The following is a 16396-nucleotide window of genomic DNA, read 5'->3' as shown; positions in this document are numbered from 1 at the left end:
GGATTATACTACTGATTTACAAATTTATTTTTATGTTAGTTACACCTTTTTAATACTTGCATGGAGAGTACTATGAAATCTACGGCTTTTGCCTCTACCCTATTTTATGAGCACACCTATGGCAATGAAAAAAAATTCTACATTGTAGATGCACCTTCTACAACTTAGTTGTGCTCGCCAGTTTTTTTTTTCTTAATAAGTATATGATGCGTGCAATTGATAAATTTTTCTAATTTATTAAGTAATTTGTTCCTCATGAGACATCAACGTGCTATCTGCGTCATCGTCACATGCTGCCGTATTGTGTGCACGCACACAACTGAAATTTATAACTTACTACTGGTTTAGTTTGACCCACATAATATAGTGAACTTTTTTATTAATCAATTCTGTCTTGGCATTGAAGATTAATACACCGCGGCGAACTTGTAATTTTGACAGACAGGCTTGAATGATCGCTTATTCGTTGCTTCTGCTTTTACCTAACACATTTGGGATTTTATCAAGTAATGTATATAAAATCAGTTTAATTGTAGGAATGGTAATTTTTTTTTTTTAGGCAAATTATAATTTTTATTTTTTCATCCAAAATATTCTTTATGTATTCGATTAGAAAATTTATCGATGGAATTTTTACTTTAGTATAACTTAAAAGGTATGAAAAAAAAAAAAAAATACGTCATTTAAAATATAAACACTTGAATTTATCTAATAACACTGCATCATTATTATAACGAAAATTCCCAAAATAGATTGTTATTTACTTACAAACTTGGCTGTCTTAAAAAAAAAAAAAAAAAAAAAAACTCGATCTGAAGTTTTCCAATCGTAATAATTTTCTCAAATCTGACTTATCAATAACTCTATTTTTAGTTATTATTCAATTATGTGACGCTTGTCTCCGATTGATTCCCAAATAACGCTGTCGATTTACTCGCCGATACACTAAATTAAATTTACGTTTACATAATATACATATGCAATCGACTTACGAATCACCAAATTAATCGACCTTCGTGGCAAATTAGCCAAAAGTCCAAACAACAACGTTTATCAGCGCATAATCGGCAAAAACCACGAGCTCTAAGGCAAGAGCCGAGCGCACAAAACTCAGCAGTTAAAAGCTCGAGTTCGCTCAGCGCGTATATATACACAGTAAATCGCGTATACGCGTTGTTGTTGCAGCATTCCGGTTTTTCGCTCCGACGCGCGATATCGCCCAGCTTCTGCATCAGGGGGAGATGCACCCGACGGCTCCATAGAGACGCGAGAGGCTCTGGAACAAGGGAAAGAGAGAGAGGGACGGCTCCATGGGGCCGCCGACATCTCTCACCTGCGAGCGCCACAGCATCAGTCCTCGTACGCGCGCTCGGCCGCTCGCATCCGATACACGATACTTTTATACCTATTATACCGTCTTGGCGGCGTTGTCGGTCAAACACCGCGACTCGGGTTTCACGAGTACAATACGTACGCGCAGGAAAAACAAAAAAAAAAAAAAAAAGAGCTTTTGATAGTGCAAAGTTTTTACATTACTTTTGGTACTGTTTGTCGGTACTTTTCGAGCGGGAAACATGCAGCTCGCCATCATCTCCTGGCTCAACACCGTTGCTTCGACCTACAGTCTCAACGTCTCCTCGACCGTACATTTATTTTTTTACGTACCCTTAAAAAAATAAAATTTGTCTATGTGTTTTTTACTTAGGGATGTATAACCAGAGATTCATATATTTTATGGCAGTTTTTTAAATTTTTGAGCGCAAATCTTCTGCAAAATCTATTTTTGCTCATTTGTCTTGTCATAATCTTGTTGTTTTTTTTTTTTTTTTTTCTTTTCTTTTTGTTACGTTTATCAGAAATTTAGAGAGTTGATGACAATTGAATGTTCAAGCGGAAACTTTTGTGCGAAAACTATAAAAAAATATATAAATATATTTTTGTTACTTTAAATACTTCATCAGGTTTATTTAGTACAATACTCTTACTTTCTGCGCGAAATGCTCGGGATTTAAAAAAATATTTTTTACCTAAAATATTTCTTACAAAAATAGATACCATGGATTAACATTACATGCTAGTTTCTATCAAATTTATATTTACACAATATTTCAATCAACTCTTCACGTGCATAAAGAAACAATTTAAAAAAAAATGTATTAAGCTTTCAAACAGTAAATTAATTTGCAGCTAATATCGCTGTAGATGCATTTTATTATCTTATCACTAAATACGGTAGAAAAAGTTTTTATCTAGTCTTTGTAGAGCTTGCACATGAAAATTCTTACCAGTCAATGATACAGCATTTAAAAGTATCTCGGCAAATATCCACTACTTCATCATATTATCACTTCTTTTTATTTTGAGAGCAATTTAGATTTTCTCGCAAGGCATACGCTTACTGACTTTGCGCGCTAATTGCAGACTTTCCTCCATAGCTGCCAATTTTGTACAGTTGGACTCAAACTGCAGTAGTTACTTTTGAACAATAATTTTTTTTGTTTTAGTGGGATTTTCGTTTTGCATGCAATTTTACTGTAGAAAATTTTAATAGTCACTATTAAGTGCATGAACGAGAGTTGTTTACTTGATTAATTGTTTGATGTATGAAAATAACAACGAATACATAATTTTTTTACAAATTAATATTCTTGAAAACTCATGCCTTAATAAATTTTTTGGGATAAAAATTTACGTTTTTACGATATTTATTGCTGTTAAAACACAAAAATTTTTTATTTAGTGGATAAATATTTAATTACGATAAAGCTGGTATTGTAATTTGTAACATATCATATGATGACAAATAACCTTTCACTGATAAAAATAATTGCTTGTAGTTGACTAATGGTTTTTTAATCTGACGTCGAGATTTTGTACTAACAACAAATAAATATTTGTTGACAAAAAAAGATGCCATTAATTATAGTTTATAAATATGCATTTCGTGTCATAATAATTTTTTTTTTTTTTTTGTAATTTCCAATACTATAACTGTCAAATAATTGAATCACCGACTGTTAACGATTGATGTTTCGTTAACAGTTAATGGCTGTGGCTTAAATACAAGAAATCCTATTTATAAGTATGAGTGTATTGCTTTCTACTACCTAAAATTATCTTATCAATTGCTAATTACTAGAAGCTTTCGAAAACGTTATGCTTTCAGGCATATGCGTTACTATTGAACCATCAGTCTGTACGTTTAACTGAGGCTTGTTACACGATACCTTGCAACTAAGTTTTTTGTTAGAATTTTTTAAAACCGTTTTTTAAAGATTTGTTTGATTGTTACGTGTTCTTTTGGATGATCTGCGGGGAAATACACTAACTTTTAATTTAAGAAGTGTATACAAATTTGTGAAACATAGTTATTCAATTTTTATTATTTAGATTATTAAAATTAAATTTAGTGAGACATATAAATTTGTTTTTGCATGCATCAAATTCAAGATGCATATTCCCAAAAAGAAATTGGTAGGTTTGTTTTTATTTTTTTGACATTAGGTGCAAGTATTTTATGTATTTCCTTATATCATTTTTTGTAGATGATAAAAGTTCGCAGAGTCTTGTAAAAATCAATGATAATTTTTAATACATAGCCAATAATATATTAATAATTTATAACTTTAGTTACTAATATTTTTACGTTTTCTCATTCTTTATATCTCAAAAAATCGAATCTCTCAAAGACTCGACTAATTTTTTTTTTTTGAGAAATTATTTGATTAAATATATAATAATCCTCTTTAACGTGTAATGCACGTAAGTTTGTGAAAAAAGTATTAAAAAAACTTGCTTGTAAAACAGCTGTGCGAGTGACGAACCATACAGAGATAAAATTACGATTTTTTTATGGCCTAAGTATCTTGAAAAATGACAAACGATTTTTGAATATTCTTCCTTGATGTAGTAATATTACGTCCTGTTATATGTATAATAATAGATCTAGTGACTGGTAATGAAAATTATTGCTATTATCTGCGGAAATCTTGATCAATTTTAGGATTTGTGATCAAATTTACTGTTATATTTATATTCCTGCCCTACTACAAAAAAAAAAAAAAAAAAAAAAAAATGAATTGGTATAATTTTATGTGTTATCGTTTAAAGCTTTTATAATGTTTTTATCAAGCTAAGGCACTTTTATTGCTTCCGCACTAAAAATAAAATCTTCAAGTGCACACAAGAATCAAAAGCAAAAGGCTCAAAAGACAGCCGACGAATTGTGCGATTGCAAATCTGCTGTTAACACACGTTTTTTTTTTGTATGTTACCTCAAAGTAATACACGATTGCTTTATTTTACTTGAACTGTGTTTTTTTGTTATTAAATTTCTTTAAATTTTCTTTGAAAAGCATAAATATAACTAACATTTTATTTTTCTGTCTGTTTGTTTTATTTTTATTTTATTTTTTTTTATCTCTAATTATCGTAGACTCTGCACCGGACCGACTCGATGGTATCGCTTTGTTACCGCGCACTAGCCAATTACGTCAGCGATGACAACCTTACCGGTTTGCAGAACTTCCTCGAAAACAAAAGGGTACAGGTCGACGATCGCGACGAGGTAAGTTTTTTCTTTTTTAAACTTTTATACATCTCTTGGCTGGATAGTGCGAAAACTGGCTTGCAATTCAGTTACTCCAAGTTCCAGTCTCGATCTCTGTCTTACCAATGTGACATTTTATACATCAATATAAATTTATATTTTATTCATTTCTTTGATATACAATACAATACACGTACTCTAATTATATGCACGGTAACGTATATTATAATTTTTATCCTAGCCTATATACAAATTACCGTAGCACTTATGAAGTTAGAACTAAAATTTTAATTTTAATATTTTTTTTTTTTTTTTTTAATATTTTGAAATGTTTTTGAGCTTATACTTTTTAGTTTTCAAAAACACGATTTAAACTTTTATTAAAACGTAGCCATATCACCTCAATACTTTAGATAAGAAAAAAAATTCACCCTATTGATAAAATGTAATGATTAAGTTGTATCATTGTTATTTTAGTGAATTTTCCAGACATACATACATAAGCACTTGAGACTTAATTGAAATTGACATCTTTACTATCTCTTTAAGTTTGAAGTAAATGCTTTCATGAAAACGTCCTTAGTCATGTTTATAGATAATTCATTACAATTATGATATTTTGAAAAAGAAATTTTTTCTTGATATTGAAGGATATGCTTAAAACTTTACTGGATAGTGGATAAGGTGATTCACATGTGACCCCTAAGTCACTAGGATGACTGTCAGATTACGTTTATTGATAAAATTTTCTAGTAATTAATTTGTACAAGTACTTTCTAATGGAGCACATTACTATGTGCAGGGAGTAAGCATGTATAAGTGCTTAAGCACGTAAATAACGTGTCTCGTTAAGTATTATCACGCGGAATACGCATATACAATTTTGTAACATTTTATTAATAAAAAAAAATATTTTTCTTAAATTGCAATTTACATACTTGACAAATTACGCCCTACTATTTTGTGGACTTGGTGAAATGCTTCAAAAAATGAAAAAAACAACGAGAAAATCGGTAGATCGGTTTTATCAAATACACCGATACGCGGTCATCCTTGGCTGCTCCACCATCACTTGACCGCCGCGTACGAAATACATGATACCCCTAAAATGAAATTGACACAAGCCCCAAAAACACACCATCCCTGTGTACTCCCCAAAATGGGGTGTACCGCAGCCGATTCACCTCACCGATTGTCCGCAGAATGGCAGCACGGCTCTCATTCTCGCGGCAAGCAGGGGAAAAATCCACTTTGTCCGCGAGCTCATCAACCACAACGCGGACGTTAACGCCGAGGACTCGGTTAGTATATATTTCTCCCCCGATGAACCCGCTAAACCCTCACCAACAATCGACACGTCCTCATGTATATATACATACACATTTGCCACAGGACAATTGGACGGCGCTGTTGTTCGCGGCCAAGGAGGGCTACGACGACGTATGCGTTGAGCTGCTCGAGCACCACGCTAATCTCGAGCACCACGACGCGGTAAGGGTCTTGATTTAATTTAAAAAATCATATACAAGTATACAAGCGATATCGGCAATGATGGTTGATACGGGCCATTTAAAAATTACTTAGGGTGGGTGGACGGCGCTCATGTGGGCGACGTACAAGGGCAGAGTGTCGACGGTGACGGTGCTGTTGTCGCGGGGCGCGGACGTCAACGCCCACGGCAACTACCACATATCCTCGCTACTGTGGGCGGCCGGTCGGGGCTACTCCGAAATAGTCAAGGAACTGCTCAAGTACGGCGCCAAGGTCAATGTTGGCGACAAGGTGAGTGGGAGTAACGACTCGCGATGAGCTCCTAGTGAAGGGTCGAGTGTGTGTATATAATTTGGGGGGGGAGATGATAGGACCGAGTTGATCGACGATATGTGTGTTTTAGTATGGCACGACAGCCCTCGTGTGGGCCGCTCGAAAGGGCAACATTGAGATCGTCAACGCGCTGTTAAAAGCCGGTGCTACCGTCGACACCGCGGGCATGGTGAGTTAGTCCACTGCAGGTCATAGAAAGACTTTATTGTTACTATTATTCGAGTCTGAGCAAAACAAAAAACAATTGTATTTCGTTTGAAATTAAATTTTCTTCCCTCCCCCTTGAAAAAAAAAAAAAAAAAAACAATCAGTACTCGTGGACGCCACTGCTCGTTGCGGCTCTGGGAAACCACGTGGAGGTGGTGCTGTTGCTCCTCGAGTACAAGCCGAACGTCAACGCGGTGGACAAGGATGGCTGTACGGCCCTGGCGATAGCTTGTCGCGAGGGTTACCACGAGATCGCTAATGCCTTGCTAAACGCCGGGGCGTACATCAACATTCAGGACAAGTCCGGCGACACGAACCTCATACACGCGGTCAAGGGCAACCACAGGGGCGTCGTTGAGTCGTTGCTCAAGAAGTACGCGGACGTTGACATTCCTGGAAAGGTAGGGTGATTAATTGTTGCCCAAGGTTTTTTTTTTCGGATAACAAAATAGTTTTTTCTTCCTTTTTTGCTTACTGGTGGGTTTTTCGGACAAAAACATCATTTTGCTCCTTCATAGAGGAAGCTGTGTATCGGCAAAAAATTGGCTGTGTGCTTTTAAATTTTAGTTCCCTATAACTAAACTGAAAGTTTTTATTACGATTATTTGTTTTTAAACCCAGCCTGAAGTTGAATCGTTTACATTCTTTGACTAATTAAGTTTTTGGTTTCAACTTCCTACCTGGTTAAATAAACGCTCGTTTGGCCAAAAAGTGCCATTTTTCGTCTGGGGTGTAATCTCTGCAATTATTGTGCAATAATTCATATACCTGATGGAAATTGCAATTGTTAAACCAGCGTAGCTTTTCTCGATGAGGAAAAAACATGCGCACCATAATATTGCCCACACGGATTAGCGCGTGACATATAATCATACGCACGTGAACATGTCCCACGCAGGACCGAAAAACAGCGACGTACATAGCAGTGGAAAAGGGGTACACGACGATCCTGCGCCTACTGCTCGCCGCGAACCCGGACCTCGAGATAGCGACCCGGGACGGGGACACGCCGTTGTTGCGCGCCGTGCGCTCGCGCAACGCCGAGATCGTGCAGCTGTTGCTCGACCGCAAGGCCAAGGTGTCGGCGAGCGACAAGAAAGGCGACACGGTGCTGCACGTGGCGATGCGCGCAAGGTCGAAAGCCATCGTCGAGATCCTACTCAGGAATCCCAAGAACAGCCAGCTGCTCTACAGGCCGAACAAGCAGGGCGAGACGCCATACAACATCGACATGAACCACCCCAAGGCCATTCTCGGCCAGATATTCGGGGCTCGTGCGTGCTGTTTCCTTTTTCTTTTTTTTTTTTTTTCATCATTTTTTGTTTTGTTTTTAGGGAGTCATTGACAAAAAAATATGCTTTTATCGCAGGTCGGTTGAACACCAACGAGGACAACGAGAACATGCTCGGCTACGATCTGTACAGTAGCGCGCTGGCCGACATACTGAGCGAGCCGTCGCTCTCGACGCCGATAACCGTGGGCCTTTACGCCAAGTGGGGCTCGGGAAAGTCATTTTTGCTAAACAAACTCAGAGGTGAGTTAACCCCCCCCCCTCTTTCAAACTCAACCGGCTCACCGGGGCTGTATACTTTTCAGAGGAAATGAAGAACTTTGCTCGCCAGTGGCTGGACCCGACTTTCAAATTTTCCTCCCTTTTGTTTCTCATCGTGGCGCACGTCTCGTTATTGCTCGGCGTGACCGTAGGCCTCGCGTGCAAGTCTTGGCTAACGGGCCTCGTTGCCGGGGCCAGTCTGGTCGTTGCCGTTTACGTTTTCCTCGTTGCGATCTGGTACGCCAACAAATGGTAAGCAGAATAATCGAGCTCCGCGCTCGTCGACCGTAAATCACGAGCTTCTTCCTCTTCTTCACATTTCTTTTTTTTTTTTTTTTCCTTTGAAATTCATTCGCTTCGATTAGAATCATAGTTGGGCATGACACACGTATACCCCTTTGATTTTAAATCGATTCTTTAATCAAGCAAAGAAAAAAAAAAACTCTTGGCATCTGCTTTCGTATGAAACATGTTGGGTAGTTTTTCCGACGACAGTCACAAAAACTACCAAGCTCGCAGTTGTGATAAAACAAGGTCTCAACTGCTGTGGTTGTGCTTCGAAACAGGTACGATTGGAACTGGCCCTACAAGTTCACGGTGGTGCTGACGACGAAGCTAAACTCCTTGAGGCTGTTGCTGCAGGTGACCTTTTGCCATCCGCAGTGCAGCCAAATGCAAAACAGCGTCAACGTCCAGCCGATAAAGTTCTACTTTACTGATCAGACGCGGGTGGGCACGACAACGGCCGGGGAAAACGCCGTGGTCCAGATGGTCGGCTCGCTGTACGACTCCATCGAGGCCGAGTTTGGCTCCCTACCGACTCGCCTCTACAGAGCCTTCAGGCCCAAGCCCCTCAAGACCACGGCCTCTTGGAGGTGGAGGCACCTCTGCTGTCTGCCCTACGTCGCCATATTCGAGTTCTGCTTCTGCAGTTTTCTCGTTGCCGTCTCCATACTCACCATTTACCTCATGGGCTCCATCAACGAGGAGAAGTAAGTGTGCAAACGCGACAAAAGTAAAAAAGGCTCCACATATATTATTATGTATACGGAGGGATAAATTTTTCATTACTTTTTCAAGGCGAGCCATCGACACCGTCACGGCGTCCATACTCGGTGGTATCGGCTTACTGTTGGGTGTCAGTGTCATCGCCAACTTGTACACGTGGAGCCGAACCATAAACTCGCTCGTTTTCTCCCAACGCAGGCAGCTCAGGCGAAAAATCGCCAGGCTGGAGACGCTTAAGAGCGAGGGTTTTTTGCAGACTCTCCGAAGCGAAGTCAATCTTATGACGGATATGGTAACACGATACGATTCGATTGATATACCTTTTTGGTGGTGGTGGCGGTGGTACCCACATGTATAATCGATTGCTTTTCATTGTTTTTGTTCTTGGAACAGGTCAAGTGCCTAGATAGTTTTACAAGTCAAAAAAGTAGGTTAGTAGTAATTGTTGACGGTCTTGACAGCTGCGAGCAAGACAAAGTTTTACTGGTGCTCGACGCCATTCAAGCCTTATTCAGCGACAACGGGTGCCCTTTTGTCGTCATATTAGCCATCGATCCTCACATAATATCCAAGGTGGGTCACGGTGCGCACATATCTATAAAAATTATTGTTGCTCAAAACGTGGAAAATTAATCATTTCGCGACACAAAGGCCGTCGAAGTGAACAGCCGGCGGTTGTTTACCGAGTCCAACATCGGCGGTCACGATTACCTGCGCAACATGGTCCATTTGCCGTTTTACTTGCAAAACAGTGGCCTCCGCAAAGTCAAGATAGCCCAGCAAACGGCGCTGTACAGCAAGAAAACCGACTGGAACGAGGCCGAGGAGGGAGTGAACTACGCAACGACGAATCCCCTGCAGCGATCGGTTTCCAACAGACGCTTGAGCACCGAGTCCGGCGTCATGATGACCAGCAACGAGAAGCTCAAGCCGCCCACTCGTAAGGGCAGCAGAAAGATGAGGCTCAGCGAATCCATCGCCAGCAGTATAGGCAGCAATTTAAATAGGCTAGGCGGTGCTCAGGATTTGAACAAGATGCTGCTCACGGACGATTACTTCAGTGACGTCAATCCACGCAGTATGCGCCGATTGATGAACGTGGTTTATGTTACCGGTTGGTTCGATCACTCGAGTTTAGATCCATGCACATGGACGTTTAGAATCACTGTTGTGATAATATTACGACTCTTCTTTTTCTTGACAGGGAGGTTGCTGAAAGCATTCCAAATCGACTTTAATTGGTATCACTTGGCTAGTTGGATCAATATTACGGAGCAATGGCCTTTCAGAACATCGTGGATGATTTTGTACTTTGACACTTGCGAAGATAATCTCGACGATTCCATGTCTTTGAAAAGCCTTTACGACAAGTAAGATGCCTTGTTTGATCGAGGACTCGTTGTGGGGATGAAAAAAAATTTACCCCTCGAATTTTATTACAGAGTACGTCCTCAAATTCCAATCTTCAAAGACGTTCAGCCTTTACTCGAGATAGATCGCGATGAGCGTAAGCTCGACGTATTTCTTACTTTCCACCGCTCGAGTCTTCATGTCAGCGACATGAAAATATTCTTGCCTTTCACAATTAATCTCGATCCTTACATCAAAAAGAAGATCAAGGAAGAACAGCAGACCATGGACGAGGAGTCGAACGTGTACAAGTGGAACGCCGGCGGTGGTCCTGTAGCAACTGCCGATCCCAGCTGGTCGGTGAGCCGAGTTAACAACAAGACACCGAGGGTGGCGAGGCCAATGGTTGATTCAACGCCGATGTTGATGCCGACAACACCGCAGTCCAGACCACCGGCCATGTGGCCCAGACCAGGTTACGAGTGGCAGATGCCGCAACAGTGGCCGTTACCACCCCCGATGGAGCCCTTACACCACAAGCCCTTGTCGGCAGTCTCGACGTTTCCCGTGAGTAAACAAGTTATTGGCAAATTTTTCCGGTGAAACGACCCAGTTTCCTTATGATTACTCGTTTGATAAAATTTGCAGCCGGAAATCTTGGACATCAAATTGTCTTCCCTGAGCGTTGACGGATTGTGCGAGTTACTGGATAAGATTCAAGACATCAATCAAAATCAAACGTCAAACTACAAGGCTATCATCAAGGAAAACAATATATCTGGTAGAGTTCTGCTTCACTGTGACTTACAGGAACTGAAGAGCGTTAGTATAAAATATTGATTTTCTTTCATTTAATTTACTTTTTGCTATTGATACAATCAAACATGAAAATGTCATTGTATAGGTGTTGAAAATGTCGTTCGGAGATTGGGAAATGTTTCGTATGGTTGTTGTCTCCTTGAGAGAACAGGAGTTGACGTGTCTGATGATGCAAGATGAAGGGACACGAAGTGTCAGATTTATTGTCGGTCCCGATGAAAACATTCGCAAAGGTAAATAACCCTGTACCATTTTGTCATACTTGTTTGAAGATTATGTCTATACATGGTTTTTTCCAACCACCGCAGTTGAACACACCAATCAAAGTACTTCCATAAGAGTTCCTGTAATCGTTGAAAAAGACAAAGGTCTATCCAGAACAGATGGGCCCACGAGACGTGATCAAACGAAACAGTCCATCATGGAAAAACAGGTGAGCTCATTTTTTTCAAACGAATTAACCTATATAAAATAATAGGTAATTTTTTAAGATTTTTATGAATTGAAAATATTTGTCAAGTCCTGTGTCACAAACCTAAAATCACATAAATACCTTTTTTTTAAACTTTATTCCATTGTTCGTTTTTATACAAACTATGCAAACCTATGGAAACTAATCAATTATTTCACTGACTACACAATATATTTATCTCACGCCTGCACGGATCTCAAAAAATAAAAATCCACGAAATGACAGCTTCAGGTAAGAGCTTTGGTACATCTCAATGTCGTCATTTAGACTCGGTGTACCAATAATTCCGTACAAACCGTGTAGTGTCTCTACAAGAGCATACACCATGTTACACCAAATTCACTGCCAGCACACACACTGTCAACTCCCTAAATACGTTTTAGGTAACACTGGAGGAGCAAATGATCTGCGGCGCGCTGCAGACCTTAAACGAGGAGGCGTGTGAGGACGTGTTGGACGTGCCGGTTTCGCCGGCCGGTCTCGCGCCTACGGACTTACTGCCCGGCGCAGGTGAGCCCAACAACTGTACGCTTCCGCTTAACCTGCCCTTGGTCATAGTCCAAGAGCCTCCACCGCAGTCCGACCAAAGCCCTGACACCGTTATCGAGAACGCCACGAATCTTTAGCTCTGTGCGCTCGCGCCTGTTAATAAGTACATAACCAAAAAACAATAAATTATATATCCGTATCTTTATCGGGTCACGAACGTTTTCGTTTGTCGCCGTTGTTATGATTATTATTTTATCATACCCTCAAGTGCGCCAATAATATTTGCAAATGTGATTTTCGATGCATTTGTTTCGGCAAATGTGTCGTTTACGATTTGTCGTTTTTCAATGTCGCGTGTGATTTTCGATGGTTTTTTTTTTATAAATAAAAAATGTTGTACTTAATGTTTCTCATATAATTTATTACAGTGATTCAGTAATTTTTTTAAATTGACTTTTCGTGTGGACATTTGTGTATATGAGACAAGAATGTTATTGTATACCTACACCAATTTTTTTACTATAATAATTGGAATATATCCATACTAGTGCAAATATCTTAATGATTATGTAATGCGATCATATTGGTTGAAATAAGAATCAAAGACTGAAGTTGAGATTTTTAAAAGTATGTGTATGCATGGGGATCCGACATAAAATAATTTTGTAAGTATTTTTTTAATAAAGCCATAGTTTGTTAAAATCTATATAGAAAATTACGATGGATGTATTTCCAACAAAAGTAGAGCTGATGGTCTATATGTTATGGTGATCTTCAAGAGAATTGCAAGACCCTGTCGTCCACCTTTTGAATGCTTTATCGATCTAAAGGTATATGTATAGTCATAGATCGCAAGCATATTCTCAAGTATCCATGTATCTATTTTATACTCAGACTTTGATCAACGTGGTGGAACAGTATGTGATCACTCTCTTGAGAATCTCCGATAACCCAATAACTTCCTATGTAAAAAACTATTGATAATCACATGTGTACTTTGCATTTAATATTACTGCCATCCTTGTTGATTCTGGTACGTACGTAGCATTGACGTTTAGATCATTTTTACGTACGACATATTATTAATGCCTGGGATGAATATTAATTGTTTTTTGTAGAGCTCAAATAATAGACAGCATTGTGTGTATAATAAGAATACATAGACGTGCCTGCGCTGTTTAAAGTTGTTCACTTTGTACAAAAACTATAAATAAGAGAAAAGAGACATTTTTGTTACAAATGAAGAAAAAATATTGTTCCTTTTGTGTGTAAAAATTTTCGTGCACGTAATATGTGTATGAAAATAATAATAATAATAATAATAATAATAATAATAAAAAAGGAATCGAATGTGTGCGTTTATGGTTGTGATGAAAACTTATGCGATATGTGAGTCGATTCTCGTTGGTAATTCAAGTACCTTAACAAACAACAGTACAAGGTTGTTGAGAGAAGCATGCATTTTAAAGAAACTGTGATAAAAGAAAACAAGCAAGGTATAGGAGTCTAAAAGTGTTTGTCAAATAAGGCCAGCGACTCGTTCCTCTTAGGTACTGATCTCAGCACTGCTGAAATGAAAAAAAAAAAAATGGCTATTACACTATAGTGATGAATAATTTTTGATGATATTTTGCATGTTGAATGTTGCAACTTTTTTTTTTTTTATTGTCACAGCTTCGAAATTGTTGAAGAAAACGTAATTTCCTAACAATACTGCATCAACGAAGAGTGTATTTACAAGTGCATTTTGTAATGTCAATACGCGAGTGTGTATTATATACACCGGCGCTGATATGAACATAAAGTATTATATTATAAATATATGATGATACATGGCAATAAAGCATTGATTCAAACAAACATCAAAGGCTAGCATGAGTTTCTTACTCTGTTTTTATGTAAATATTTTGAGCATTCGCCAAGTGTCGGCTTGACGTTTTGGCTATTTCAGTGACGCGAGACGGATGTCAGGGCAGGTCTCGAAGGCAATGGACTTTTAGTGTAATTGGTGGTGTGACGGAGAGAAAAAATTCCGAAACCCGTAGAAGTCCTATTTTTATATCCACTTCTAACAGTGCAACTGTTTCCAACATTCCAATTTGTCTCTTTTGATTAGTTAGTGCCTTGCATTGTTTTTTTAACACTAACAGTTCACACAAGCCACTAATTCGTTTGTTTGTAATACATCTAATACCTAGTGCTTAAAAATTTTTGTCAACCAATAAATTAATGACAAGTAGAAATCAATAATAGCTGGTATCGTAGTTTTGGTCTTGTACAAAAAATCAGTTGTGATTAAAATTTACTAAATATTGCATCCTATACTCACCAACTCCGCTAAAACCGGAAAAACCAACTCTATTTACAAAAATCTTTTTTTTTTTTTTACAACAGTTACTGTAGAATAAAATTTCACGCGGAATTCCACGTTCAAATGTATGGCATAACTTATTAACATTCATTGTATAATATATTTTAGGCACTCGTGTGCTGCCCTATAAAAAAATCTAGGTGCACTTAAACTTGCCAATCCACGTAGATTTCCAAGGTAAAATCTACTTGGATATTTTTCACAGAGCTTGGAGTAAATTTTGTTTGGACCCACGTAATTTTCAGCTAACCACTGCAAAAAGAAATGTTCAAATACCCTGATCGTGCTCAATATTATTACTGAACTCTATATTCACTTGTTACATAAACTTTTGCACAAAAAAAAAAGTATGTAGTACACTATATACACTGATGTGCATGAAAGAGGCTTTACCTATGTGATGCAAGATCCTTAACTGCATGCTCTTCCAAGTACCCATGGGAAAAAAAAAAAAAAAAAATGCATGCTCGCATAACTGTAAAGCAACGTGCTTTCAGGTGAGCGCGGAGGTCCACGTTCGCGAGCATCGAGCGTCTGCCAAGACACGGACTACGTGATCCTGCAGTCCAACCCGCTGATGCACTGGATCCCGGTGCCGGACGACCAGCTCGAGGAGGACGACGGCAGCACGAGCACCGACTCATCCCTGACCTCGGCTCACATACCCGCTGCCGTGACCGCCGCAGCTGCTATGAAGCGCGCCAACTCCCAGCGGAGCATCAGCTCCCGTTGCAGCGTCGTCTCGAGCTGCTCCACCAGCAACCACTACCGCACGCCGCCCAACAGCACCTCCCACCAGCAGGACAGGCAAACCACCCGGCGCCAACAACAGCAGGCTCTGGTGATATCACCCCCGGCGTCACCCCAACCGGCACTACGGTCAAAGTCGAGCGACGACGAGGACGGGGCTGCAGGTGCCCAGAGACGGGGTGGCCCGAGAACCGCGCGTCGCTCGACCTCTTCCCTCGTCGAGGAGATCAGCATCCCGGTACCGAAGGTTCAGAGTAGCGGCAGCCTCGGCAAACTCAGCCGGCTCAAGGACCGCTTCCTGGGCAGTGCCAAATCCATGGTGACAACGACCACGACCCAACAACAACAACAGGGTTCTTCCGAGCAGTTGCCGGCCGGCGAGCCGAGCGAGGACGGGGAGTCGACGCCGCTGGTGTCGGAGCTGTCGAGCCCGAGCAGCCCGAACTACTCGGTGACCGGGGCCACCAGTCCCGAGGGTAGCAGCGACTCGCCGGACTCTGGCTCGGTATTCCGGGGCCAGCAGCAGCACCATCACCACAGGCCCGGCACCGGTTACTCGTCCGGTAGTCTCGAGGATGTGCTCGACGATGCGGTGGGCCTTGTCGTCCACGAGTCCAGATCGTCCAGCCGGGGTCGCTCGTTTCTCCTCGCCCGGCAAAACGCTCAGGACTGGGAGAATCCCGAGACTCCGGTCTGAGCACGTTGTGCCGTTTACCGGAATTTGTCAAACTTTTTATTGCTTAGAGGAGTTTTTTTTTTTTTTTTTTTAGTATACCAGCGTTCAGTTACCAATTGTGTTAACCCATGTACAACTCTGTACTTTCTGCGAAGGGGGGGGGGGTAAACAATATTTTTTTTACACATGTTACCGAGCTGTGGCTTGCTCGAGCCCCCCCCCCATTAGTTAATTTCTCTTTTCTAGCGTGACTGCCGATGAGTCAACTTGGACTGGACGTAGAAAAATTAAATTGACAACGAGCAAAAATAATACAAAAAACAAATAGT

The 16396-nt window shown here is 40.1% G+C and overlaps 1 protein-coding gene across 2 annotated transcripts in view; it reads left to right on the top strand.

Annotated features, from left to right (window-relative positions):
- Window positions 1–16148, top strand: part of Arms (Ankyrin repeat-rich membrane spanning) — a 35955-nt gene extending 19807 nt beyond the window's left edge. The window contains exons 2-22 of one of the 2 annotated variants that reach the window (XM_089597055.1): window positions 4436–4567; window positions 5752–5850; window positions 5942–6040; window positions 6134–6331; window positions 6444–6542; window positions 6685–6981; window positions 7479–7854; window positions 7950–8114; window positions 8177–8384; window positions 8699–9124; window positions 9213–9432; window positions 9534–9713; window positions 9792–10254; window positions 10345–10510; window positions 10583–11057; window positions 11139–11312; window positions 11395–11542; window positions 11618–11742; window positions 12007–12012; window positions 12165–12285; window positions 15151–16148. In XM_089597055.1, coding sequence (XP_089453181.1) covers window positions 4436–4567; window positions 5752–5850; window positions 5942–6040; window positions 6134–6331; window positions 6444–6542; window positions 6685–6981; window positions 7479–7854; window positions 7950–8114; window positions 8177–8384; window positions 8699–9124; window positions 9213–9432; window positions 9534–9713; window positions 9792–10254; window positions 10345–10510; window positions 10583–11057; window positions 11139–11312; window positions 11395–11542; window positions 11618–11742; window positions 12007–12012; window positions 12165–12285; window positions 15151–16088 — 5115 coding nt within the window. In that variant the 3' untranslated portion in view covers window positions 16089–16148. Of the gene's footprint in view, window positions 1–4435; window positions 4568–5751; window positions 5851–5941; window positions 6041–6133; window positions 6332–6443; window positions 6543–6684; window positions 6982–7478; window positions 7855–7949; window positions 8115–8176; window positions 8385–8698; window positions 9125–9212; window positions 9433–9533; window positions 9714–9791; window positions 10255–10344; window positions 10511–10582; window positions 11058–11138; window positions 11313–11394; window positions 11543–11617; window positions 11743–12006; window positions 12013–12164; window positions 14188–15150 lie in introns of those variants that run through there. The other variant, XM_089597057.1, reaches the window with a different exon arrangement.
- Window positions 16149–16396: the final 248 nt, after the last annotated feature.

Source organism: Copidosoma floridanum, unplaced genomic scaffold (assembly GCF_036245765.1).
Source record: "Copidosoma floridanum isolate Cflo_tuat_1 unplaced genomic scaffold, Cflo_Japanese_pri ptg000030l, whole genome shotgun sequence".
In the NCBI taxonomy this organism is placed as follows: domain Eukaryota; kingdom Metazoa; phylum Arthropoda; class Insecta; order Hymenoptera; family Encyrtidae; genus Copidosoma; species Copidosoma floridanum.
The sequence above is the reverse complement of the archived record's forward strand: the minus strand, read 5'-3'. Positions and strand labels throughout refer to the sequence as shown.